The sequence below is a fragment of the Macrobrachium nipponense genome, chromosome 5 (genome assembly GCF_015104395.2).
Source record: "Macrobrachium nipponense isolate FS-2020 chromosome 5, ASM1510439v2, whole genome shotgun sequence".
Taxonomy (NCBI): domain Eukaryota; kingdom Metazoa; phylum Arthropoda; class Malacostraca; order Decapoda; family Palaemonidae; genus Macrobrachium; species Macrobrachium nipponense.
The window spans coordinates 52887419-52914407 of NC_061107.1; the positions used below are offsets into that span (position 1 = coordinate 52887419).

The window sequence follows — 26989 nt, forward strand, 5'->3', positions numbered from 1 at the left end:
AACCAAGGGATCCAGGCCCTCAGCGAGACTCCCAATTACTGTAATAATTATCAGGAATTCCTGTGCCCGAGAGTTTGGAAACCACAGAAAACGAAATCACTCGGTGAATGTCAGAAATTCCAAGAATTTTAATGGCTTAGTGAGACTCCCAATTTTTGTAATAACAGTTACTAGGGATGTCTGTCTTGCCAGAGTGTTTGAAAATTATAGAGAACCTTAACACTACGAGATTGCCAGAAATTCTAAGAAATTTGAGCATTCAGCAAGATTCCTGGGCATTGTAGTGACAATTATCAGGAATTCTCATCTCGCCTGAGTGTTTGCAGATGATAAAAGACCAAAACACTCAGAGAGTGCTAGAAATTTCATAGAATTTAAGCACTTGGCAAGACCCCCGAATTTTGTCAAATGATTATTGGGATGGGGCCCCTCCTCCACTCCTATAGAAATAGAGGAGGAATGGGCATAAAAACCAGTCCTAAATGCGAGCATTTAAGACTGAAATGCGAGGCTCCCAAAATGCAAGAACCCATAGGGGACTGCAAATAGAAATCTGTCCAAAGGACAGAAAAAGCCAGGGAGACCAGTCTCCAGATTTGACAAAATCCTTCCTCAACGACGTGGACGTACATCCAGTGGGACCCTAAGATCCTTCCAGGAATGTAGTCCCCTGACACTGAATCCTAAGGAGAGCACTCTGCAGGATCCCTCCTATTCACCTCGCCCCTTCCAGTGTAGCCATAGGAAGTAGAGGGAATAGATGAGGAAGACTGGATGCTCTCACTCGCCTTACTAGCAGGAGAAGCAAGTCACAGGCAGCCATCAGCCTGGGGTGATGGCCGTGACGTGAGTCTAGGAAAGCATTATCATCCTGGAGAAACGCTTTCCCAAGGAGGGTTACGAAACTCTAGCACGGCAGGAGAAACGTTCGCTGCTACCGTGACCGGTCGGTCACGCAAACATGGCCGTGGTCTGGGTGGAGTTCAGCGTGCACCTAACTAGAGAGGGCCGGTGCCATCGCCTGATGCGTCCAAGCCCCTGGAAACAGCAATTACCACAAGAGTGATCATTGGCAAGGCTTGAGTCGCCTGAGCGACTCACTCCTTTCTTCCACTTCATGCGAGTCATGAAGGTAAGCGGACTCAGCGTCACCAACTCTAGATGGATGCAAATCCGTAGATTTATGTGCACTCGGGGAAACTCATGAATGAGTGCCCGACACAGAACTGAACTAGCCTTATGAGCAGAACCTCTAGGACTAGCAGCAGAAGTGGGAACCAAAGTTTGCGCTTCTACAGCTCCTGACACGCTAGGCCCTGAGGACAGCGCGACAGTTCCTGTTCCCGAAGGAACAGGTGAGCCAGCGGAAAACCCAACTTAGGGGTGGAGACTACCTTCTCCTTCTTCGACAGTGAGCCTTAGAAGTCAAAGGGATGGAGGTTGAAGAAAAATGATGATGATTTTGAAGAGGAAGATGACGACACTTGACGAACTCTCTTCCTTCTTGACTTCTCCAAATTCTGCAAGACTTCTTCTATCAGATGAGGTACATTTATCAGCAGGTGTAAAGTTAATAATTACAGGGCAACGGCAAAGGCTTTGTCCAGTGACGAAACTCCAGGAAAGCAGCGGAAAATGAATATGATTTCCCGCAGGGGAACAGTACACACACTCGTGGACCAATATCACAGCATGTTATGAGTCACAGGTACAATTCCAAGGTTAGGATAGTCAACACAAGGAGATATCCAACCATCTACTGGTGTAATCAACTATCACCACTGTTAGTCGGGAAAATCGTAATTAACGGCTTGTCAGCAAGAGCTTACAAACATACGTCTTCATCAGATGACACCCGAAAGCAAAGCGGAGTGTGTACATCCAAGCAGGAGGGCCTACTCGCCTACCAGACGGTAGTTACTGCCTAACCAACTTGTTTAAGAATTTAATGGTCATATTCCAGCCTACGCTGAAAGTAATTCCTTATGTAAAGGACCGAGTGTTTGTATATCATGTACGAACAACTTAAGTTCCAATGGCATGACATTCTCTGGGAGGCTGTTCCACAGTCAAGAGCTGAGGACTAAAGGACCTCTGGAACTGGGAAGCTCGGCAGTGAGGCACATTTATTAAATATTGGTGCTGCTGTTCGGCAAATGTCGTTGCTCTCGCCAGGAAACAGGGACCATGGCTCAATTGTAAATGTGAAAGATCTCTTTTAAAATATGACTTATGAAAAAGAGACAAACAAAAGACCATCCAATGATGGTTCAAGTTATAACTGCTACTATTAAGAAACCGACACCTACCACCACAAACTATGCTATCTAATAAATCTCTGGCAGAAACAGACACCCACACCGAAGAACAGTATTCTAGTAAAGGAAGAACAAATGATCTAAAACAGGTTGCACTGATTTTACCATTGTTATAATACCTAACTTTAATGTGGCATTCATAGATGCAGTCAAAAGGTACACCTAGAATAGTTAAGCTTCAGACTCATTCAGCAAGCATAGTTAAAGCTCCAGAATCATCCAGCAAAGTCTGTACGATATCTGCAAGTCATTACTAGTGTTTTCGTTTTACTGGAGTTCAGCCTCATACCCCACTGACTACACCATTCATTTATCAGGTCTATATCCAAATTGAGGCTGAGAAGAAAATGAAAAAAGGAGCAAACATCCAGTGCTAGCCCTGATCAAGTCACTCACCACAGTCTTTTGTCACTTATTGTGGCAACATGGCACCAACAGAAGAACAATGAAGAGTGCAAGTGGGGGGAGAAAGGTTTGAACCTGATGACCAGAACCCATCATGAAGTGCTAAACTTTGAACATAAACCAGCAAAGAAATAAGACAAAGCAATATGGAAATAATAAAAAAGAAATAGAAATTCGATACCATAGCAAAATATTGGTTTGCAAAACTAAAGATGCAATAATAAATAACAAATATAAATATAGTGGTTCCTACACAATATTACTAACAAATATAAATAGTGGCTCCTACACAATATTACACATGCACCTAAGTCTCAGGCATAACAAATGCCGACACTAAAAATATGAGCCTTAGTTGGTAGTGCCATAAGTTCTTGAGGCTCCACTGCTTTAAATGGTATGGTAACAATCAGTTAATCACTGTAGTGGCTCACTGTATCCCCTGCACAATTCCTTTATCCGACAGCTCTGGATATTGTTTTAGATCTAAAAAATTATTTCAATCAAAATGTTTCTTTGGAAGGCATGGCACGATCAACATGACCTCCCAGAGAAAAGCTGTGACAAATTTGCTACATACAGTACAGAATATACATGATCATTTATACATCTCTTAAAGGCACTAGTAGCAATCTATAATATCAAATAGTGGGGTTGATAGCCTTATCTCTTGCCGGTTAGAGACAGATGCAAAATGCTGGATTCCTCGAAGTTGGCGAGATAAAAAACAAACTGGAGGTTAGTGACGCATTCCAAAGATCATGAGTTTCATGCATGTGTCTGTGCGTCGATTGGTGAGTGTTGAGTTCATTACTCATGTCACAGGAAATGACATACTCTCTGGTATGTGAATTGACAGAGGAACTTGATGGCCGCCAACTGTCAAAGTAAACAACAAGTGTTCTCGGTGTAGGAGGGGCGTTGGAAGTCCATCGAAAAGATGGATTCAAAGTCACCATATAGAAAAATGGGTTTTCTCTAGACTATTTTTGACTTTGATAAACTATGAATGTTTGGACAGAAAGAAGAAAAGGGGGTACGTACTTAAATATGATTTTGAGAGGAATATGATAGTTTAACGTTTCTTTTTGGGGTCATTCTTAACTCATTTCATTCCATTTTCATGTTAGGTTATTTTGGGAAATAAAAAGTATATTTTTGTAACAGCAAGAGTTTATATTAGCCTAGTTTGAAGCTTTGATTTTCAGCTAATTTCAGAGATGGCATTCAACATGAAAAGGTAGGCCATGTTAGAGGTTAGGTATTTTTTTCATTTGTTTAAACAAGTGTCATTTGACCTCGTTAGACATCTATAAAAGATGCTCTGTATATAAATCTATTATGACAGCATAAAAGATAGAAACAAACTATCCCCTCAAGTTTTCCATTCTCACTTAACTTACCTGCACTGTAAGGTCCTTGAGGGCAGCACTAGCTTCATACTCCTCCCACAGGGCAGCCACTTCCCGCACCGTCCAATCACTGACGAGCTCCCTGATAACTCGGGCATGGTCACACGACTTCGAGGACCGCCGTCGCCGAATTAGCCTCTTGCGAAGCGTTGCCAGGCTGGTTAATTTTTTCTTCTTTTCCCTGCAAAAGGATAAATAACTATGGAACTATGCTCTTTCTCTCACTCCTTTCCCCTCTCACAAATTCCAAAATGTAAACAGAGTACAAACATACTGGCTCTAGTCTTCTCTAGCTGAAACTGAAAGTAACAAGAAAAATGGTTAGCATAAGAAAAAAGAAACAACTTTCATATGCTACCAGAACACTGTGTCTAGTATATTAGTATTCTGATGAAAAGATGGAAATACGGAATAATTTCAACAGATAGAGAGAAACCCTAGTTAGTATTACTCAGGTGAAAAGATGGAGATACTAGTAATTTCAACAGAGAGAGAGAGAGAGAGAGAGAGAGAGAGAGAGAGAGAGAGAGAGAGAGAGAGAGAGAGAGAGAGAGAGACCTAGCTGGTATTAATCAGGTGAAAAGATGGACGTACCAAACAATTGCAATGGAGATGACTGGAAGATAGTGTAAGTATACTATGACCAAAAGCATTCAAGACATAGAATACAAGTGTTTGGGTAATAAAAGAGAAATGGCATAGGTACACTTGAGTGTAAAACATGAGTGCAACAGGGGGGGGAATAATAGAAGTACATACAGTGGTCCCCCCATATTCACGGGGGATGCGTACCAGACCCCCCCGCAAATAGTTAGAATCTGCGAATGTTTGGAACCCCCCTCTAAAAATGCTCATAAACTCCTATTCTGAACATGCAAACACCAAAGTATCCCTGAAAAGACCATCCTTCATCAAATATACATAAAATATCCTATTATGGTTCATATTAATCTTTGAAATATTATTAATACTGTTTTAAAGTAAATCTTACATTTTATGGTTATACATAAATACATACTATGTACGTACTGCATGACTTAGTTATGTATGTGAAAATAATTCAGTCCCCCCCATAAGTATTCAGTCATGCACGTTTTCTTTCATACTGTTACTATTTGAGACATCCATTTTCTTTTTACAAAGGAAGCAATTGTATGTGAAATCACAAATACCAAATGTCTACTTAAAGTATTATCCTACATCAAATATACCATTGAATTGGTATTATTAATATCATTTTAAAGTCATCTTAAACATTTTACCATTAGAAATATATAAACAGCCAATAGCACAGAGAGAGAGAGAGAGAGAGAGAGAGAGAGAGAGAGAGAGAGAGAGAGAGAGAGAGAGAGAGAGAGAGAGAGAGAATAACTCCTTACGGTTTCAAAAGATTGAAATGAACGTCTGTAGGTAACTTTTTTCCCCTCCCATAAATACATATATTTCTCCAGAGAAGAGAGAAAGAGAGGACTGTGCAATTATGTTTGTCTGTCTATCAATTCTTTTGCTGAGAGCGAGAGAGATAAAAGGAAGAAATAGAAACACCAAATGTATGACAAGTATCTTGTGGAGAGAGAGAGAGAGAGTTGTCCTTACAGTATTTAAAAGAGAGAAATGGAATGATTATCATATTTAAAATACTCAGATATGAATTTTGATTTTGTACTTACAGTAATAGTACGTATTATTATTGGAAAATATTAATGATAAACTTATTACATACATGTCCATGAAAATGATCTCATTTCAGTAAGAGAGAGAGAGAGAGAGAGAGAGAGAGAGAGAGAGAGAGAGAGAGAGAGAGAGAGAGAGAGAGAGAGAGATTACATAAAACCATTAAATTCATTGACCATTGTATGGCATTGTTACTTTCCCAGCTCCGAGTGTCACTGGAGTTATGAGGTAGGGAAATTAATACAGAAAAAGACGAAGGGAAGAATTTTCATTTGAAATTAGTTATCGTATTATTACTACTTCTATTATTATTATTATTATTTGAAAATAAAATAAACACGTGCATTTACCATAAAAATTCTCTCATCTCAGTAAGAAAGAGGAGTTATCCTTACAAGTGAAAGTGAAAGGTAATTTTCAGCTCTTTAAAATACTACCATTATGAATTTTGTAATTACAGTTTTATTATTATTATTAAATAACTGAAATTATCAATAAACATTTTACATACTAGTACCATAAAAATTCTTTCATCTCGGTAAAAGAGAGAGAGTGTGTTCATCTCTCTGTTCTCTCAAAAAATACTTATAACACTTCCAGCGAAAGAGAGGGAGGGAGTTACCACTATGACACATTATTATTTTGTGTGGCAAAAGAGAGAGAGTTAGCCTTAATCAAAAGTGACATGGATAGATTAGTATTGTATTCCTTTAAAATACTATCACATAATATGAATTTTGTAATTACAGTTTATTATTATTATTATATTATTATTATTATTATTATTATTATTATTATTATTATTATTATCCTTATTATTATTATTATTATAATTATTATTATTAATATTATTATTTAATATTATTATTATATTATTTGAAAGTATTAAAAACATATAGTAACAAACGTACTATAAAAAAAATCTCGAGTCTCAGTAAATGAGAGAGAGAGAGAGAGAGAGAGAGAGAGAGAGAGAGAGAGAGAGAGAGAGAGAGAGTGGGGGGGATTTCATGAGCACTTGATGGCAACAGCACAACAGCTCCTTCCCCCATCCTGTCACTTAACTTGATACGTATGACAGTTTTAGTACCTGGAGTTAGAGAAAGAAGACTGGGATTTCCTTCATTCTTCCATAATTTTTTAAATTTATAAGCTAAAATCTTACTAATTCACTATGGTATTTTCTTTATTGAATTGATATTATTGCTGTATAAATTAATATTTTAATATGAAAATAGTAAATCATTAATTATCATACAAAAAAAACAAAAAAACATACATCTTTGTAAGAGAGAGAGAGAGAGAAGAGAGAGAGAGAGAATTATTATTTTTATTATGTGATATCATTAACTTATTAAACTTACTAATACAGTATTAATCAAAATTAATATTTGAAAATTAGTAAATAATTTTTGTATCATAAAAATGTATTTAGTCATGAAAATAAACATCAAAATACACTAATTAGCGATTATTTTCGTCGGAAAAATCCGCGAATGGGCAAATCCGTCCGCGAATAATTTCTAGATAGGTTCCTAAGAAAAATCCGCGAATGTGTGAGTCCGCGAATCCGGAGAACGCGAATACGGGGGGACCACTGTATATGATCCCAAATGGAAAATAATAAGTGAAAAGTGTTTTGGAGAGAGTCTGAACCTTGGCCTAGCAAGGTTGAAAAAAAAAAAGGGGGTTTCATTCGGTGATCTAAATGCAATAATCACTGATGAATGAAGAGATGGATAAGGTAGTTAGTCAGTATGTTGTTCTTAGATTGGATATGATGATGAATTCAAGAGAGGGAAATACTGGACAGAAAAAAGAAGTCCTCAAAAGGGCAGAGAAATCAAGTAGAGTTACTGGAACATATAGAAAAGATCCTCCTGCCTTCTTTGTACGTACCAAAACTACTAATATTTTAGAAGTTCTTCAACATGAAGCCCCTTTCCCTAACAGGGAGAATGGCCCCAAAGTAAGAAAATAGAGCTGCCACATTCACACTTTTGCAGCCAAGTTATGGATGAACCCTTATACTGCCAAATTATGGATGAACCCTTATACTGCCAAGTTATGGATGAACCCTTTTACTACTAAGTTATGGATGAACCCCAGTGTAGTAAAACTTACACAAACAAAATTAGCCCTTTATACATACAAAGAGAAATCATCAGCAGTAATTTAACCTCCCTACTCAAATAATTTACATACCTCTAACTTGCACTCAATCAAGTGCTTCACCAATGTATAAAGGGATTCTTTCCAGTACAAATATCTATTTATTCCTAGGGCTAGTTAGTCCAATTAGTACTCAGTTAAAGAAAAACACCTGCCTCTTCCAGAAATATCATTTAAAGGTGAAAATAACATTAACAAAATATACGTACCTCAATTATCATAAACTTACATTTCTTTATCTTAAACAGGAATGGTATAAAGAAAAAAAAAAAAAAACACTGATTTCTTACAAACTGTAAGGGTAGTGACTTTGTGGAAGGTACGCAAGTTTTAGCATACTGCTGATACTCTAATTTCTTCTCGGGTTTTGCAGTGGATGGCCAAACAGATGAACTACATTTCACAGCAAGAATTGCAGAAATTATTTGAAAATGGGAAGGGAGGCTTGTTGTGTGCAAATTGTAAGACACTGAACATAAAATTCCAATTAGTACGCAATATTTCAAGTTTGTTTTAAAAGATAACAAATAGCATTGAAAGCAAACCTGGGTCTCAACCTAAATACCTCCATCAAAAGAGTTGCTTTCCTTTCACAATGTTATGAGTGACCTTCCACTGAACCTGGGGTACCTCATAGCCATTTAGTACTTATTTCAATCTACCTTTTGTATGAACGTAGTACAAACAAAACTTTACATATGCATAAGCTAACTGTATGCACATACAAAAGGGAAGTTGGAATGAGTATTAATTGGTAGTATTGGAAAAATGTTCATTTTTCATATTCTTTCCTAAAGCAATACTAACGTTTTCTTTCAGTTATGCAGGCTAGCCTTAGAACCTTTTTTCAGATATACAATTAGAGTAAGCTAACAAGATGCCACCCACAAAAATATTCCAGGAAAAAAATTGTATTAGGACAAGAAGACAATGTGATGATGATATCCTCCTCTAAGCTGCATGAGACATGCACCAATTATCTTGCCAAGACTCTAAATGAGCTTAATATAATACTTCACGGAGGTGCACCAACAATTCCGAGCAAGACAATTCAGCATATGACAATTCAGCGCATGACACTTCAGCTTAGAGACAATTCGGCGCATGATTCAGGGCAAGGACTATTCAGCACAAAGACAATTTACGGAATAAAATAAAAACATGGAAAATGAAGAAAACAGTGATCAAATTAATTTTCTATTTGTAACATATTGACTTTTAAAATGTAGACAAAATTTTTATTGAAATGACATACAGTAGTACCTCGAGATACGAAATTAATCCGTTCCGAGGCGCCCTTCGTATCATGAGGTTTTCGTATCTTGGACCACGTTACATGTAAAATGGCTAATCCGTTCCAAGCTCCAAAAACACCCCAGTAAATTTCATAATAAAGCTAAATTAACCTATAAACAATGAAATACTACAACAATTTGGACCATTCAACACCTAAATTAATAAAAAAATGCAAAATATAACCTGCAAATAAAGTGTATATTAGTGTACATGGTAACAAGAAATATACTGTACGTAAAATGTGGAAGCTTACCTTTCGAGAAAGGCTATCTCCGAAAGTGGCGGCAGAGGAGGAGGAGGACAAACGGCAGATACGTATGTACGTACGTACACTTTAAAAAATACGTAACTATCCAAGGAAGATTGCTTCTGCCTACTTTTCACAATGTTCCTGAAACGACTCGGGCAAACGTCATCAAACTGCGCAAGCATACGACCTGTGTGAGTCTTTTCGGGGTGTCTTTTTTCTACAAATGATTGCACTTTATGAAAAGCGGCTAATACCTCCTTAATTTCTGCCGTTTTTTTTTATTTTTAACTTTTTTTTTACTTTTTTTTTTTATTAAACAGCCGTAGTGTTCATTAACGGCCTGCCCTTCTTGATAATTAATCCTAACTAATTGTTCGCACCCTCATGACTCTGTTTGGACCCTTGGTGTGCCATCAAAACCCTGTTCAACTCTCTCTGCAACTGATTTGGGTACTGAATGTTCGGCTGCTGACCTTCAACATAAACTGAAGTGCCTTGATTATACTGGTATGCATGTTGTAAATGATTGGTCAACAACCTCTGTTCAGCAGGGAGTGGAGATTCTACCAACCTTGCAAAGTTTCCAGTTATCCCATGAGAGAGACCTTGATCACTTATCCTATGTGAGAGATCTTGGTCACTTATCCCACGAGAGATGTTGGTCAATCATATCATATATATCGTCACTCAAGAGGTGCTCTTCTTTTTCCATTTTCTGTGAAAAGATATGAGAAATTTTTTTTTTTAAATACACATTGACGATCCCGAAACGAATACCTCGTGCGTACTATAACAATGCTGGTACCGAGTGGCCGAGGCACACCACCACGTATACATAGATGCATGATGGGGGGAGGGGGGGGGGGAACGGGGGGGCTGGGCCAATAGGAGAGAAGGATCTCATGGCCGCGACTAGCATCAAGAACCAATGGGAGAGCAGGAGGATGGTGGCGAGTCTACTAGTACTAAGATGGCGGCGCGCGGCACGAGTTTCAAAATTGTTATCCGGGCGAATCTCGGACTTTCAGAAACCTTTCGTATCTTGAAAAATTTTCGTATGTAGAGCCGTTATCGTAGAAGGCGTTAAATTTTTTTTTTTTTTTTTTTTTTTTTTTTTTTTTTTTTTTTTTTTTTTTTTTTTTTTTTTTTTTTTTTTTTTTTTTTTTTTTTTTTTTTTTTTTTTTGTATTGGCTTTCGTATCTCGAGGTACCTCTGTACTACAAAATATTCCTGTACAAAAATATTCATACTAATTTATTTCTGTAATTCAATGAGGTAGCTTTATCGTGACTCGAGATGGAATCACGATAGTGTATAAAGACCAGTAAACAATCATTTATCTTTAGTTTGTAAGAGAAATATTGTAAACATTATGCAGTGCAAGATGCGTAGATTATTATATATATATTGTGTGGAATTGTTAGTTATAGTATAATATTTCTTTATATTAAGTGTTTTGAAGGGTTAAATACGTTAAATGGTGGTTTAACTCTACGTAATCTTTAACAAGTAGTTAAGTATTGTCGTTGGTGAATGCGGGTCGCGCATGCGTGGATCGTCAGTCGTCTCCGACTGATTTGAGTCAAGAGTCCGGCAGTACCGGTTTAGTTGTTTAAGTGTGAAGGTCATCGTCGCCTTACGGTAGCTCAACATGCGAGGGGGGTAAAGGAATCAACACAACTTCAGAGAAATAATATCATCATGTATTACAGCTAAGTCTAAGAATTTATAAGTGTTTTAGGTGATAATATTGAAGGGCATGCATGCACGATAGATATTGTTACTGACAGGCATTTGTAAATGAATCAGGCTATTCTTCGGATCGTGGTATAGGAAATGACACAATGGTTTAAAGGTTAGTAATAAGTATATCTATTCCTGGTTAAATAATGGGTTGATACGATCACAAAATATGACAATCTAAGACGTATATTTAAACACAACGCAATTTCTCGATCTATTGAACAGAAAAGAATCCTTGAAAAATCTGTTCGTGAACCTGGTAATATGCGAACCAAATTAGGGTAAGTTTGGGTTTTCATATTTATTGAATATTTTATATGTTTACTATTTTGGATTCTTTTGAGTAAAGATATAAATGGTGCCGTGACCAGGATTGATTATTATTGTGGGTGATGATTGATAATTGGTAACTGATTGATAACGCATATATTTTAACTTTGATATTGGTGTTTATAGGCTTATAGGTGTTTTACCAGTATTGCGCTTCGTGAGAAAGTGTTCGTTGCGTCGGGTTGTTATGACTATGTTGGTATTGGCAATTTAGAAAACGTTGACGCCGTAACTTTATGCCGTAAATCATATGAGGAAAATTGTTGAGTAAGATATTATCGTTCCCTTTTGTAATTGCACTCTATTTGATTAATTGTATTTATCGATCGTAGTAGGAAATCGCGAGTGTGAATTTTAAATTAGTAATTTCGTTCTCTTTAGATTCATAAATGTTTAACGGCTATTAAACCATTTACAACGACGAAGGTTGAAACTTGGGAAAAAAAAAATGAACTTTTAAGTGATTGAAAATCATATATGCGTTGTACATTTTGAATTGATCAGTGTTAATCGTTGCCACTAATTGAGAACATTTAAGTATGAAAATTGATTTTCATTAGTTGTGATTTTTATTGAAATAATAATTTTGGAAAGTTGTTGAATTTTGGTAATTCGTTAATAGTTGAAAGTGAAATTTTCGAGTTGTGTATTAGTGAGTTTGCGTCGACATTGATAATATTGTCGCACTGGCGACCATTTTGTCAATGATCGGGCATTCATTGTTGGGTTAAGCTAGTCTCAGCATTAATTAAGAATAACGTAGTCGCACTGGCGGCCATCTTGTTAATGACCGAGCAGCTCGTTAATTTGAAAAAAGGTTTTTTAAAAAAAAAAAAAAAAAATTTAAAAAAAACGAAAACAATTCCTATGGGGGAATTTAATCTAGTTGTGTTGTTGAAAATAATGAACATAATGCATTAAGTAATTATAAGGTAGTTCCTTCCTACACCCTTGCTTGGTCTATTTTTCTCCATTAGTGAACAGTTTGATGAATTATTAACAATGTTGGACATAGAAACATCAGACGTAGGAATGTCTGACATATCAGATAATGAAAGTGAAGAAACAAAAAAACGCATAGTGCTGATCCTAGGACATTCTCAGGTAAGAAAAATGGAAAATGCCTTTGATGAAATAAATGAAGAAGAGGAAAACCTTCATTTTATAACACGCTCAAAAGGTGGTGCTACTTGTTATGATATCTCATCTGAAGAAGTAGAGGGGAGTGAAGCAGAGGCAGTTGTACTTTTTATAGGAAGTAATGATCTAGATAGTGAAGATGCTGAATCAACAAGTGATATTCGAAATAATATCATAGAACTAGTAAATGATATCTCCAATGTGGATGGAGTCAAGATAGTCTAATATCGTCACTGTAGAACCCCGCACAAACCCTGAGATATGTAACCTATGATGAATATCGAAAAGGTCGAAATAGGTTGAACCAAAGGTTACGTAAGTCAATCAGTTATTATGTCATTGGTAATGGTCTTACTGAAGAGGATCTAGGCAATGATGGAGGGTTCATTTGACTCAAGAAGCCTCTGAAACACTAGCAAAAAAGATATATGAAAGAGTCAGCAGTGATGCTGATTCAGGAGAATGGTAATAACACAAGTGGACCAAGTGGGGTGGGGATGAGGGACTACGCATCTTGCATTGCATTAATTATAAGCTGTATATAATTATTGTGATAAGTTCTGAAGTGAATTTCTCTTGAAGTGTGTTGATTAATTGCATTTAATGGGGTGGTTATATATATATTAAATTAAAATTTGCTGAAATTGTTGAATATTTGTATTTTGTATAAACAGTTGTTGGATGAAATTGTTGAAAGTCTGGAAAAGTTAGTTGGTTTTAGCTGGTTTGATAATTATCATTGGAAAAAATGGCAGAGAAGAGAAGCTTTGGTGAGGTCACGAGGGGTTACAAGGGTGTGATCACCAAATGGATAAATAAGATAGACTCTGCTATTGCCGCAGGTAATGTCAATACATTGTCTTCAATCAAGGATTTATTCATAAAACAAATGAAGATTGTGCAAGACCTGAATGAAAAGATATTGGCTTTAACCACTGAAGAAGATCGAATGAATGAGGTGGAAGAACAAGCAGAATATGAAGTAGTAATTGGAGAACATTGGTATAAGTTGATCAATGCCATCACAGCGATGTCAGGAAGTGGTTCTCCTGGAAATCCTCCGACCACACCGAAGACTAATGTTAGATTGCCAAAATTGGATCTCCCACATTACAATGGAGATGTGTTGGAGTGGAATTCCTTCTGGGAATTGTACAATGTGTCGGTACACCAACGAGTGGACTTAGAGCCGATTCAGAAATTTTCATATCTGCAAAGTTTACTCACAGGAGATGCTCTAAAATTGATTTCAGGATTTAAGTTGGAAGCTGCGAACTATTCACAAGCTATATCTCTTCTCCAAGCCACTTATGGAAAAAAGGATGAAATTAAACGAGTTCTGGTAAGAAGATTACTAGAAATTGAGCCTCCATCTGCTAATTCAGAATCATTACAAACATTCAGAGCAAATTTTGAATGCTCTATAAGATCTTTGGAGTGGGAAAAACTTGAGTTGAACGAGCTTTACACCATTTTGCTATACAGTGGGGCATCGCTTATTCACGGATCAGTATTCACGGATCCAGTTAATCACGGGTTTTTTCTTGGACCGTTTGTCATGTAACATCACTGGTATGAATCGCTGCATCAGGGTTTGTTGTGTTGCGTATGCGATGTTTTTCGTAGGCTAACCCTCGGCCGTGGTCCGATAACTACCAACATTCATTTAAAGACTCATATAATGATAATTAACTGACAATAAAGGTAATAAAACCATTCTCACCTAATATATTATTGTCCTATCTTCGAAATAAATAGCCTATTCAAGGTTTATGTAGACGTTCATTGGTAGGCTAAGCGTAGTTGCAGTGTGATAACCACCAACGTACACCAACATTCACATTATGATTATTAACTGACAATAAAGGTAATAAAACCATCTTACCATATATATTATAGTCATATCTTCATAATAAAATAAGCCTATTCGAAGAATAATTCCACATCATTGCACTCAACTTATCGTCGGAGTGGCCAGCCACAAAATGTAAGCATATACCTTACGTACGAAAATGGTTTATGTTATACAGTTGCGTTCAAAGCGACATTTTTTGTTTTGATAAACTTTTAGAAATTTTAATAGTAGTGGTAGTGTAATTACAGTAGTAATAACATTAAGGCTAAAATTAATTCGAACTTCATTATTATTTTGGCAGTATTCGTATATAACTTCTCTGAACAATGAAGTCATACAAACGCTATTTGTCATAGATTATCGTAAGTATTGCTGTTTGTTATTGGCGACGAAGCGTAAACGAAATACATAAAAGCATTTTTTACCTTATATTATCGTCATATCTTCATAATAAAAAGGCTATTCGTGGAGTAATTCCATATCAGTGAAATCAATTTTATCTATGCGAGGCCAGCCAGCTGACAAAATGTACGTATGTATATGAAAATCAAATTATGGTAGCGTTCACAGCAAGATTATCTTTCGAAATTTTTATAGTACTATTCATGCTACGTAGTAATAATGTTTGGAATATACGTAACATTAATTTTCAATACAAAATATCATCGTTATTTTGGTAGTGAATAATAGTTTAGAATTATCATACATACACTGCATTGTTATGGGGTTGTGCCAGTGATAAAACAACCAAAATAACGTTCTCCTTTAAGTCAACGCGTTTAGGAAAAACATGACATAGAATCGACTTTGCGACTTCGTTCACTTTGATATTTTTAACGATACAATAACTATCATTTGTACTACTAAAACCATCTTCACATAAGTAATTTTTCGTAAGATATGTGTTGTTACAAAAGCTAGCTTATACATACATAAAAGGCTTTTATAATTTAAGTCATCTTAGATATACATATGTACCCAAACTCATTGTGGGGAAATTTACTACTGTTTCCTCGGATATTGAAATACTTTAGCATCATTCAAACACTTTAATAATATAATGCATAAATACTAGGCTATACATATTTACATCGTATACAAATACTACATACAGTTATATACACATACTTTTATATACAAAGTTAACAGTTATATACACATACTTTTATATACAAAATTAATCATATGAGTAGTGATCAGACGACAGCTGTGCACTGGACTACGTACGTACTACTTGGAAGATAAAACAAACAAAAATTTTGTTGTTGTTAGTCGCGGGATAGATTAACATTTTTCCAGAGATTAAAGAGCTGAATTTTGTTTTGAAGGTATGTCAACCCCGCGTTAGTAATAGGTATCATCTTCTAAGGAATTTTTTTTTTTTTCTCTTCTTTTTGCGGAAGAATCTTCAAGCCATTTTGCATTCAAAGTAATGAGAAGGAATCATTCTATTCTTCATGAAATCAGTAAAATACTTACACTAATACGTGTAATAAAAACTAAAACTACGTACTGTATGCAAAACACATACATCATCGTTAGCTTCGTGTGTGTAAACGTTCATTCTAAGAAATTACAGAGTAGTATAACTAACACCTGATTGGTTGGTTGGTAGCCATGGAGATCTGTTATCCAATGACTGCCCTCTGCTTCTGTTCTATTTATAGACATACGCCATGGATGGCACTAGGTTTGAACGTACCATGTTCGTGATTTTCTGACTGCTGACGGCAAAAATTACTCAATAATTTTCTTTATATAATTATTCCTTCGTGAAAACAATAATATAATATCGCGGTTGACATACCTTCAAAACAAAATTCAGCTTTTTAATCTCTGGAAAAATGTTAATCTATCCCAGCGACTAACAACAACAAAATTTTTGTTCGTTTTATCTTCCAAGTAGTGCGTACGTAGTCCAGTGCACAGCTGTCGTCTGATCACTACTCATATGATTAACTTTGTATATAAAAGTATGTGTATATAACTGTTAACTTTGTATATAAAAGTATGTGTATATAACTGTATGTAGTATTTGTATACGATGTAAATATGTATAGCCTAGTATTTATGCATTATATTATTAAAGTGTTTGAATGATGCTAAAGTATTTCAATATCCGAGGAAACACGCAGTAAATTTCCCACAATGAGTTTGGGTGGCATATGTATATCTAAGATGACTTAAATTATAAAAAGCCTTTTATGTATAAGCTAGCTTTTGCAACAACACATATCTTACGAAAAATTACTTATGTGAAGATGGTTTTAGTAGTACAAATGATAGTTATTGTATCGTTAAAAATATCAAAGTGAACGAAGTCGCAAAGTCGATTCTATGTCATGTTTTATAAACTAACGTATAGTGGTATGAAAAACACCAGTGTGTCGTAGCGATGCGTCATCAATATAGTGGTATGAAAATACCACATGGTGTTTGTAGCGATACGTAATCACAAAGTACAAATCCTTTTCCCGGACCATCCTCAGAATTTTACGACTTCAACTTTAAGATCGATATGGTAAAATATATTATATAGTCATACTTATTGTTAAAATTCACAAGTTGAACTGCAAAACATTATTATATTTTGATTGTTATGTACATATATTTTTTGTGTTTTACGGAATGTTTGTTTTGAAAATAATACCTATTAGTGAACATATGGTATTAATTGTCCCTACTATTTTATTATAGGTGATCTTAATTATCTCACATTCATTTAACAGTATTATATTAATATTTATTTAAATAAACTGTAATTAATAAATAACAATAATGAAAAACATAAAGGGAAAAAATGTTTTTGCTGCAGTAGTGGTGTTTGTTTGATTATGCATCTGACCTCACATTTCCGAAATCTGAAAAATTCCAAAAACCGAAACATCGGAATGTGTGTGTACTGCACATTTTTTTAAACACGCACACAATGTCTACACATTTACTGCAAATTACAGTACGTACGTATTTATTCCTGAGAGAGAGTAGAGAGAGAGAGAGAGATAGAGAGAGAGAGAGAGCGAGAGAGAGAGAGAGAGACAGAGAGGAAGAGAGAGGAGGAGAGAGAATGGATTAAGGACTCCAAGGCGTGTTATTTTTACAATTATTTTATTATCTTGGGATTTTTTTTAATTCTTGAGATTTTCTATTCAATTCTTGAGATTAATAAGAAAATTACCGTAAATTGACTAGCATCAGCACACATCTGAATGACTCGGCCATTAGCAGGCTAAACCACCAACCTTATGAACTTGCATGATACATGAGATACATGACAAAACACAAAACCACTGTTTATTGGTGAAAATTAGGGGGTTGCACGATATGGGAGATTGCACGTTATTCGAGTATATACGGTATGTGATTTTTTTTAGCCTTTTATGGAACAAAATCTAGCAAGAAATTGCCATTCCCAGTTGGCAACACTGGCCTACAAACGTTTGTTTGTTGTTATGAAATGTGGTGTGCGGCGCGTTCTTTAAATTGTACCCATATAAACGAGTTAATTATGTGGCATCCAAAAGCCCTGATTCTTTTACTCTTATGGGAAAGACGCCTAAAGGTCAGATGAAGGTTTTTACGTGGAATATACTAGTATTAACGTGTTGTGACGAAGGGAAGAGATGTTTCGCTGCATACTGTTGGTAGCATTATCGTTATTATATTACTGGATTGCACTGCAAAATCGTCGCCATCTTTTATCAACATAGATTGTTGGTGAGTACCCATATGATTTACATATTTTGATAGTTTTCTTACCACTCATCCTCTCTTTCCTTGTACAAGAGGCCCACCATGCGTATGTAGGCTTCTAGCTGTAATCCCTAGGCTAGTAGGCTACATATGTACAGTAGTACATATACTACATTTATTTTTTAAGGCTAATTTTGTACAATAACTTTAAAACTGTCTTGAATTTAGTTTTAGGTGATAGTTGAAAACATATTTGGTGTTTGAACTAAAGTAGGCAGTTATAAACATTGGAATAGTGGTCTTGGGTGGGTTAACTATTAAAGTAGGCAGTTTTAAGCAATTTTTGAGGGGGGTATCAGGATAACACGGGTATTTACTTATCACGGGGGGGTTCTGGGCCCTATCCCCCGTGAATAACGAGGCCCCACTGTATGGTAAGTTGCCTAAGAGTGTAAGTGAAACTGTGAAACGCAGATGTGGAGATGATTGGCTGGTGTTTGACACATTTAAAAAATATCTAGAGGAAGAAATTCACAATCTAGGCTCTTTCGTCTCAACAGATGTAAATAAACCTGGAACTTTATCAACAGTATCTACATTCACAGTGAATCAATCACAATCGGTTAGACCTAAGAGTAAAGGAACTGTGAATAAATTTAGTTCTCAACAAACAAGAAAATGTGCATTGTGTGAAGGTGAACACTGGTGGACACAGTGTAAAACCTATGCCAGTAGGGATAAGAAATTGAGTCGTCTCCGGGTTTTTTACGAATTGTGCTTTGTGTGTGCGTCAAATAAGCACTTTAGTGTAGATTGTGAAAAACAAATTTGTGGAAACGGATGTAGATTAAAACATCATCGTGTATTGTGTGATAAACAACAAACCAGCGAACCAAATAAACCAGCAAGTAAATCAACAATTAAATCAGCAAATAAATCTAATAATGGTGTGCAAATTGGAACACTTTCCGTAAGTGATCAGGGTCAAAAATCCAAACTGAAGTCTATTTTACCAACAGCCACAATGTGTTATGGGCAAAGGGAAGGGACACTTGGTACGTCTTCGGGGATTGTTAGACACTGCAGAACGAACCTTTATTAGAAGGTCAGCACTTCAGGATCTACAGTATAGATCTAAAGGCACGGAGAAAATTGCCTTAAGGGGTTATTTGACAAGCAAACCTGTGAACGAATATGAAACGGTGAGTGTTTCTATTCCTTATAAGGGTAGATTGATTATTATGGATTGTATTGTGGTAGATGAATTACCAGAGTATGCTAAGAAATTCAATGTTAAACGAAATTTGAAAACGTTGTGTAAAACCAAGATTGGTCTAGCGGACAAAGATTTCGATCTACCTGTGGACAAGCAAGCACCCATTGATATTTTGGTAGGTGTTGATAATGTCTATAACATTTTACACCCCGGATTTAGAAAGGTTGGAAAATTGATATTGTTACCTACCATATTTGGATATGTGTAACAGGTCCTGTAATGCTCCCCCAGTACAGGAAACCCAAGTAACTGTGTTAAAGCTAGCAACTAAAGAGGAAGTAATTGAAGCTACTCATAAATTTGATGATGTAAAGAATGATTTGGATATTTTGTGGAATTTAGATAAAGTAGGTATTGACTGCAATGAATTGAAAGAACATGACAGAAAGGTTCTAGAAGACTTTGAAATACCATTGTATATTCTGAAATGGAGAAGCAATATGTTGTGGCCTTACCATGGAAGTCTAATAAGCCGAGGCTCCCATCCAACTTTGGCATGGCGTTGGGCCCCCATCCAACTTTGGCATGGCGTTGGGCCGGGTTAAACAACAATGTGCAAAATTTCAGAAAGATGAAACCTATCTGAACCACTATCAAAAAATCCTGAAGGATCAGGAGGATAGGGGGTTCATTGAAAGGGTAGATAAAAACAATTCGGTTGAAAATTGTCACTATCTAGCACATCATGGTGTAAGGAAAGATAGTGTCACCACTCCAATTAGAATAGTGTTCGATTGTTCTTGGAGACAAGGCAAAAATGGATTGAGCCTTAACGACTGTCTGTGGACTGGACCACATATTACGGACAGATTTGCTCAAAGTCTTATTGCAGTTCAGGACCAACAACTACGCTTGTATTAGTGATATAGAAAAAGCATTTCTTATGGTGCAATTGAGAGAAGAAGACTGCGATTACACACGGTTTTTATGGTTACAAGACCCAATGGATCCAAATAGCGAATTAATCATATATAGGTTTAGGGTGGTGTTGTTCGGTGCTACGTGTTCTCCGTTTCTTTTGAATGCCACTATTAAATCACATCTGGCAGCTGTTAGAGAAGATTCAAGCTGTACTAAGATAGTGGATATGATGAAGAGGGGATTATATGTGGACAACCTTCAATTTACCTCCAACAGTGAAGATGAATTGATGTTTTATTTTTTGTGCAAACAAAATCTTTGCTCAGGCGCACTTGTATTTAAGGGAATGGACTAGTAATAGTGATCTTTTGAATACTGTCGCGGATGCTTTATCGCATAAAGATCAAAAGAGAAACAAACCTATAAAGTTTTAGGCCTAAACTGGAACATCTCTAGTGATAAATTAACAATAACACCTAATCATCTTAAGACCGGTCAAACAAAACGTGAAATTCTAAGTGCAATTGCCCAAATTTATGATCCTTTAGGATGTGATTATCCCTGTTACGATACGAGCTAGAGTATTCTTACAGATTTGTGGAAACAACAGTTGAAATGGGATGAATTATTTGCAGTTTCCTTTATTAGAACAGTGGAATGAGTTGTCCAAAGACTTAGAGAAAAAGTCTCAGTATTTCCTTCCCCAGAAGCACTAATCTGGAGAAAGCGGATTACCTCCACATTTTCTGTGATGCTAGCATAACAGCTTATGGTTGTGTGGCCTATCGAGCAAGTGGTAAACTTCGTCTCTGATTATGGCAAAGGGTAGAGTAGCACCCATTAAAGAGTGACTGTACCTAAATTGGAATTAATGGCTTTGTTGTTAGGTGCAAGATTGTGTAAATTTATAGTTGAAACTTTTGAAGAAAATAAATTTGAGAGAATAATAATTTGGTCTGATAGTAAAGTTTGCCCTGGGATGGTTAGTGACAAAGAATAATTTGCCAGTATTTGTGAAAAATAGAGTAGTGGAAATTAACTCTATAACTACAGGGATTGTCTTTTCTTACGTTCCATCTTCAGAAAACCCTAGTGATTGGATTACTAGAGGAAAAAGGACAGAAGAAGTAAGAAATAACTCCTTTGGTGGGAGGACCTCCCTGGTTAAAATCAAAAAGAAAACCACACCTATCCTATTGACAGGACATGGGTGAAAGAAACACAATCACAGGATGAAGTTATTCAGGTCCATCTTGTAGGGAACAGTGAAAAAATCCATCTGCTGAACTTGGGGAAAGATTTAGTAGAGTGGATAAATTTTGTAGAACTATAGCTTGGATAATACGATTTATTGACAATTGTAAATCAACTGGCTGTAGAAAAACACTGGAAGTTTAACGCTGGAAGAACTTCAAAAGGCTAAAAATAAAATGATTATCCTCTTACAAAAGGAATACTTTCCGAAAGAATATAAAGCTTTGGAAAAGGGGGATAAAGTTTCAAAATTGACCTTATTAGTACAATTGAATCTCTTCTTGGAAGAAGGTATCATGAGATGCAGAGGAAGATTGGAACATGTCGCACAGGCGGCAGAAATAAAATTCCCAATATTACTGCAAAAGGTTGTTTTCTCACAAAATTGATAGTAAGGGAGCATCACTGTTTACAAGCTGACATGGGAAGTAAATGCAACTGTAGCAAGTGTGAGACAGGAATACTGGGTCCCACAGCTTCGCCAATTAGCCAAAAGTGTAATACATCATTGTATAATTTGTAAGAAAACACAGGGGAGACCCTACCGTGTGAATATTGCTCCACCATTGCCAGAATTTCGGGTGCAGAGAAAAAAAACAACCCTTTAGCGTTACAGGGGTAGATTATACAGGAGCGTTGTTAACCAAGGAGAAACATCAAAATCCTGAAAAAGCTTATATTGTGTTGTTTACCTTGTCCAGTTACTAGAGGAATTCATATCGAATTAGTAAAAGATTTTGTCCTGCGATTCGTTTCTTATGGTGTTCCGAAAGTTTTGTAGCCGTCGGGGATTTCCTTCTTTAATGCTAAGTGACAATGCTACTACCTTTGTATCGGCTTCAGATTATTTGAAAAGCATGGCAGAAAGTTCCTTAGTGCAAGAACACCTAAATGCTATAGAATGTAAAATGGAAGTTCATACCAGCCAGAGCACCTTGGTTTGGAGCTATATGGGAAAGATTGATTGGTCTTCTGAAAAAAAAACATGTCTGAAAAAGGTAATAGGTCAGGCCTTTCTCAGTTTTGGTGAACTTTCCTGTGTTGTGACTGAACTTGAAGCAATTATTAATGACAGACCCTTAAGTTATACACCGGGAGAATTAGATCAGTTGGATATTCTGACGCCCAATCATTTGATTTTAGGACGTAGATTGAGATCTTTCCCTAGGGAAGTCATAGATTGGAAAGATGAAGCTAAGGACCCTCTGTTGGTGAAAATAAGGATGTTGGAAAGCGATTTGTGTACATTACAAAAAAAATGTGATGACCTGTGGAAAAGGTGGGTAGAGAATATTTAACTTCTCTCCGAGAAACTCATCGGGTGGGTAATCAGACACGATCTTGGCCCAAAATGGGAGATGTTGTGTTGATTACACGATGAAGGACCAAGACGTCGTTGGAAAACTCGGTCAAATTGTCAAATTACATGTGGGACCGGATGATGTCTTGCGCGTGGTTACTTTAAAAAACCCACAAGGTCAAGTGATGAGACCTGTTGTCAAGCTATATCCTTTAGAATTATGGCAAGAGACTGATGTTGTCATATCTGAGAAAACTGATGATAAAAGCACCCGACTGAACAGGGGGAAAACGGCACAGGGGCGGCTGCTACTGAGGCCAGAAGAGCCCCTCATTCAAGCAGGACAATTATAACTTGTAAATATTGCTTTTGTTTGCTGGGAGTGTATCGCGACTGCGAGATGGAATCACGATAGTGTATAAAGACCAGTAAACAATCATTTATCTTTAGTTTGTAAGAGAAATATTGTAAACATTATGCAGTGCAAGATGCGTAGATTATTATATATATATTGTGTGGAATTGTTAGTTATAGTATAATATTTCTTTATATTAAGTGTTTTGAAGGGTTAAATACGTTAAATGGTGGTTTAACTCTACGTAATCTTTAACAAGTAGTTAAGTATTGTCGTTGGTGAATGCGGGTCGCGCATGCGTGGATCGTCAGTCGTCTCCGACTGATTTGAGTCAAGAGTCCGGCAGTACCGGTTTTTAGTTGTTTAAGTGTGAAGGTCATCGTCGCCTTACGGTAGCTCAACATGCGAGGGGGGTAAAGGAATCAACACAACTTCAGAGAAATAATATCATCATGTATTACAGCTAAGTCTAAGAATTTATAAGTGTTTTAGGTGATAATATTGAAGGGCATGCATGCACGATAGATATTGTTACTGACAGGCATTTGTAAATGAATCAGGCTATTCTTCGGATCGTGGTATAGGAATGACACAATGGTTTAAAGGTTAGTAATAAGTATATCTATTCCTGGTTAAACTAATGGGTTGATACGATCACAAAATATGACAATCTAAGACGTATATTTAAACACAACGCAATTTCTCGATCTATGAACAGAAAAGAATCCTTGAAAAAATCTGTTCGTGAACCTGGTAATATTCGAACCAAATTAGGGTAGTTTGGGTTTTCATATTTATTGAATATTTTATATGTTTACTATTTTGGATTCTTTTGAGTAAAGATAAGCTTATACTATTTTGTAAGTATATTCCAGTTTGTTTGCTCAATTCCCATATTTACCAACTAGCGTTTTTATTGCCTTAGCTGTTCTCTAATAATTTGCTTTTTTTTCTGGAATCGTCGTGTCCTACTCTGATTCTCAGTATGTATCCTTTTCTGTGTTGTCTTGCTCCAGCTTCAAAAACTCCACAAGCATATAAAAGGTTGGGTGGTTATAACCCAATGTTGACTGAAGACTTCGGTCCCACCATTCTAATGAGTTATTGGTCTTTGATAGGTCTCCCTACACCCGATCAAAAGTAGTCCAAAACTCAGGTTTAAATATAGCATCTCTCCTACGGTGTTAGAAGGGACGATCAATCCATGTATCCTCAAAATAATTCGTTAACTCTTCCAATTCAGGAGGCATCACATCTTGCAAAGATTCAAATACCTCGCAAATATTATCAGCTGGCACAAAAGCTAAGGCTACCAACATCTTGCAATGTTTTCGAATATGCTCCTCGCTTATAATACAGTGGAGCCCCCTGTATTCGCGTTCTCCGGATTAACGGACTCTCAATTTCGCATATTTCTGTCAGGAACATTTCTCTGCATTATTAGCGGAAAATTCGCGCAACTGCGATATTTTTCTATGAGAATTATCCACAAATTCCTGTTTTTTTTTTTCAATCATTTTCATCATAAATTGCATTTTTTGTGATAAAACTATTAAAAAAACCAAGTATGAAAATCTTTTGTGGGTTTTTCCTGAGTTTTAACTAACAAAATAGGCTGTTTTTAGCATTTTTATAGGGGTTCCAAACATTCGCAGGCTCTAACTATTCATGGGGGGGTCTGGTACGCATCCCCCACGAATACGGTGGGACCACTGTATAACAGTGTAAGATTTGAAACCCGTATTTTCCGCCATATGCACTAAGCCGGATCAAAAAAGCAACCACTTATTTGCATGCCTTCAAACACATTTGAAAATGCATTTTGAATGGCCTTTTCAAAATCAAAAAGCATAGTATGTATCGGGTGTCATATCCAGGGCTAAATTCAAAGTTGTCTTTAATGCCCTTTCATATGAATTCTGAGTTTTATTTTGCAAAAGTATACATATCACTGGAACAATACATCTTCACATAACATATGAATAACAAAGTTGGTGGAAAAGGCGGGGGGCTACTTTAAATGTGCCATTGCAAGCCAGGTTTTGTGTTCTTTGAGAAGTTCAATATTCTTTGCAGTCAAAAAAATGAATACAGGCAGTCCCCTGGTTACGACAGGTTTGGCTTATGACGTTCTGAGGTTAAGGCGCTTTTCAATTATATTCCTCGGAAATTATTTCCAGGGTTACGACGCCTACAACACTCATCTGGCAGAAGAAATTTGACACCAAAAATGCAAAATAATCAATATTTGAAGTTTTTTTTATGCAAAATGCAATAAGAATGCAGTTTACATAGTTCTGAATGCACTCAAAGCATTAAAAGTAAGGTTTTCTTAGGATTTTGGTGATGTTCAGGTTTACAACGATTTTCGGGTTACAACACGTCTCAAGAACGGAACCCGAATCATATCCCGGGGACTGCCTGTATTCTGTTGGTATCTTCAGCACCAGACTCATACAATAAAAAAAAGGTTCTCCATTGTGTGTTACACGTAAATGGTCAGGTAATGAAATATCACTGATACTATTAGGTGCTGGAATTGGGTCACCATCTCTTTTCCTTCAATGTTGAACATTTCGTTGCAATGAGGTATACTTAGGTATTAAAACTGTGGTTTCATCTGGCAAAGAAACCTGAGTCTCTTGGATTATTCATCTTGGAGCATCACTAGAAGAACTAGCCTTTTCACAAAGATTTAAAACCATTTTATTTATTGCTGATGCTGCTGGTCGCGGCAAGAGTATGCGTCACAACTTCTTCCTATGAAGTTCCATTAACATGAATTCGACTTCTGTATGTGTCTTGTGTAGAACGTAAGGCTCTTTTTCATCACAAAGTTTTCTATCTGAATGATAGCAAAATTCATTTAATAGAATGTGATCACAAACTTTCTCTGATAAAATTCGCTCCATGAGCCTTTATTTTTTTATTATTTTTTTTTAGCTCAGCAAATGTTTGTAAAAACTATGCTCCAAAACAGGAAATACATCCAGTCTGAGTTTAGATGATTACCAGTAACAATTATTCGCTTGTTATAGCATAAATACCAACTGTAAATTATTTGATGGTTGAACGTGTAATCAATCTTAGATTATTTACCAGTCAGAATCTGTGGGTCCATGTGCAATGTGCGGGGACCTATTTTTTATGGGTGGATTTCATTTATAACATAATTCTGATGAATTTTAGGATGGGAGTTTCCCTTGCAATCCCGTCTTTTGGATGCTATGAAGAAAATTACATAATGAGATGGCCAAACCTGAATTACAAATTTTCCTTTTTTTTTTTTACCAAATGACCTAATATTCTCATAAAGCGTGTAAATCACTTAAATATAAATCTTTTGTTCAGTGAATTTTTTTGTCAGAAAAGAAATATGTAGAAAAAACTAACTTTGTCTCTTTTTCAAAATATAAGATGTGTGACGTAGTTCCAGGATCCTCTTCACTCAAGAGAAGAACAGCCATTTTTGTAGCAGAACCACCTGAATCAGAAAGTAAATTTGCAAAGACAGATCAAGATGAAGCTTACTATATTTGTGGAAAAACAGCAACCTCTTAAAGAAATCCACTTCCACAACCTTCTCAAGAGACCTGGAATCTCCTGCTACTACCTGATGAAGGGACCACTCTGTGCCTAGGATCTGATCCCAATG

General features: G+C 36.3%; 1 protein-coding gene across 3 annotated transcripts in view; it reads right to left on the reverse strand.

The window, feature by feature from the left end:
• The window catches only part of LOC135215300 (BTB/POZ domain-containing protein 7-like), a 295047-nt gene that overhangs the window by 166668 nt on the left and 101390 nt on the right, over nt 1–26989 (reverse strand). For all 3 annotated transcript variants that reach the window (XM_064249859.1, XM_064249857.1, XM_064249858.1), the window contains exon 3: nt 4127–4316. In XM_064249859.1, coding sequence (XP_064105929.1) covers nt 4127–4316 — 190 coding nt within the window. The remainder of the gene's footprint in view (nt 1–4126; nt 4317–26989) is intronic.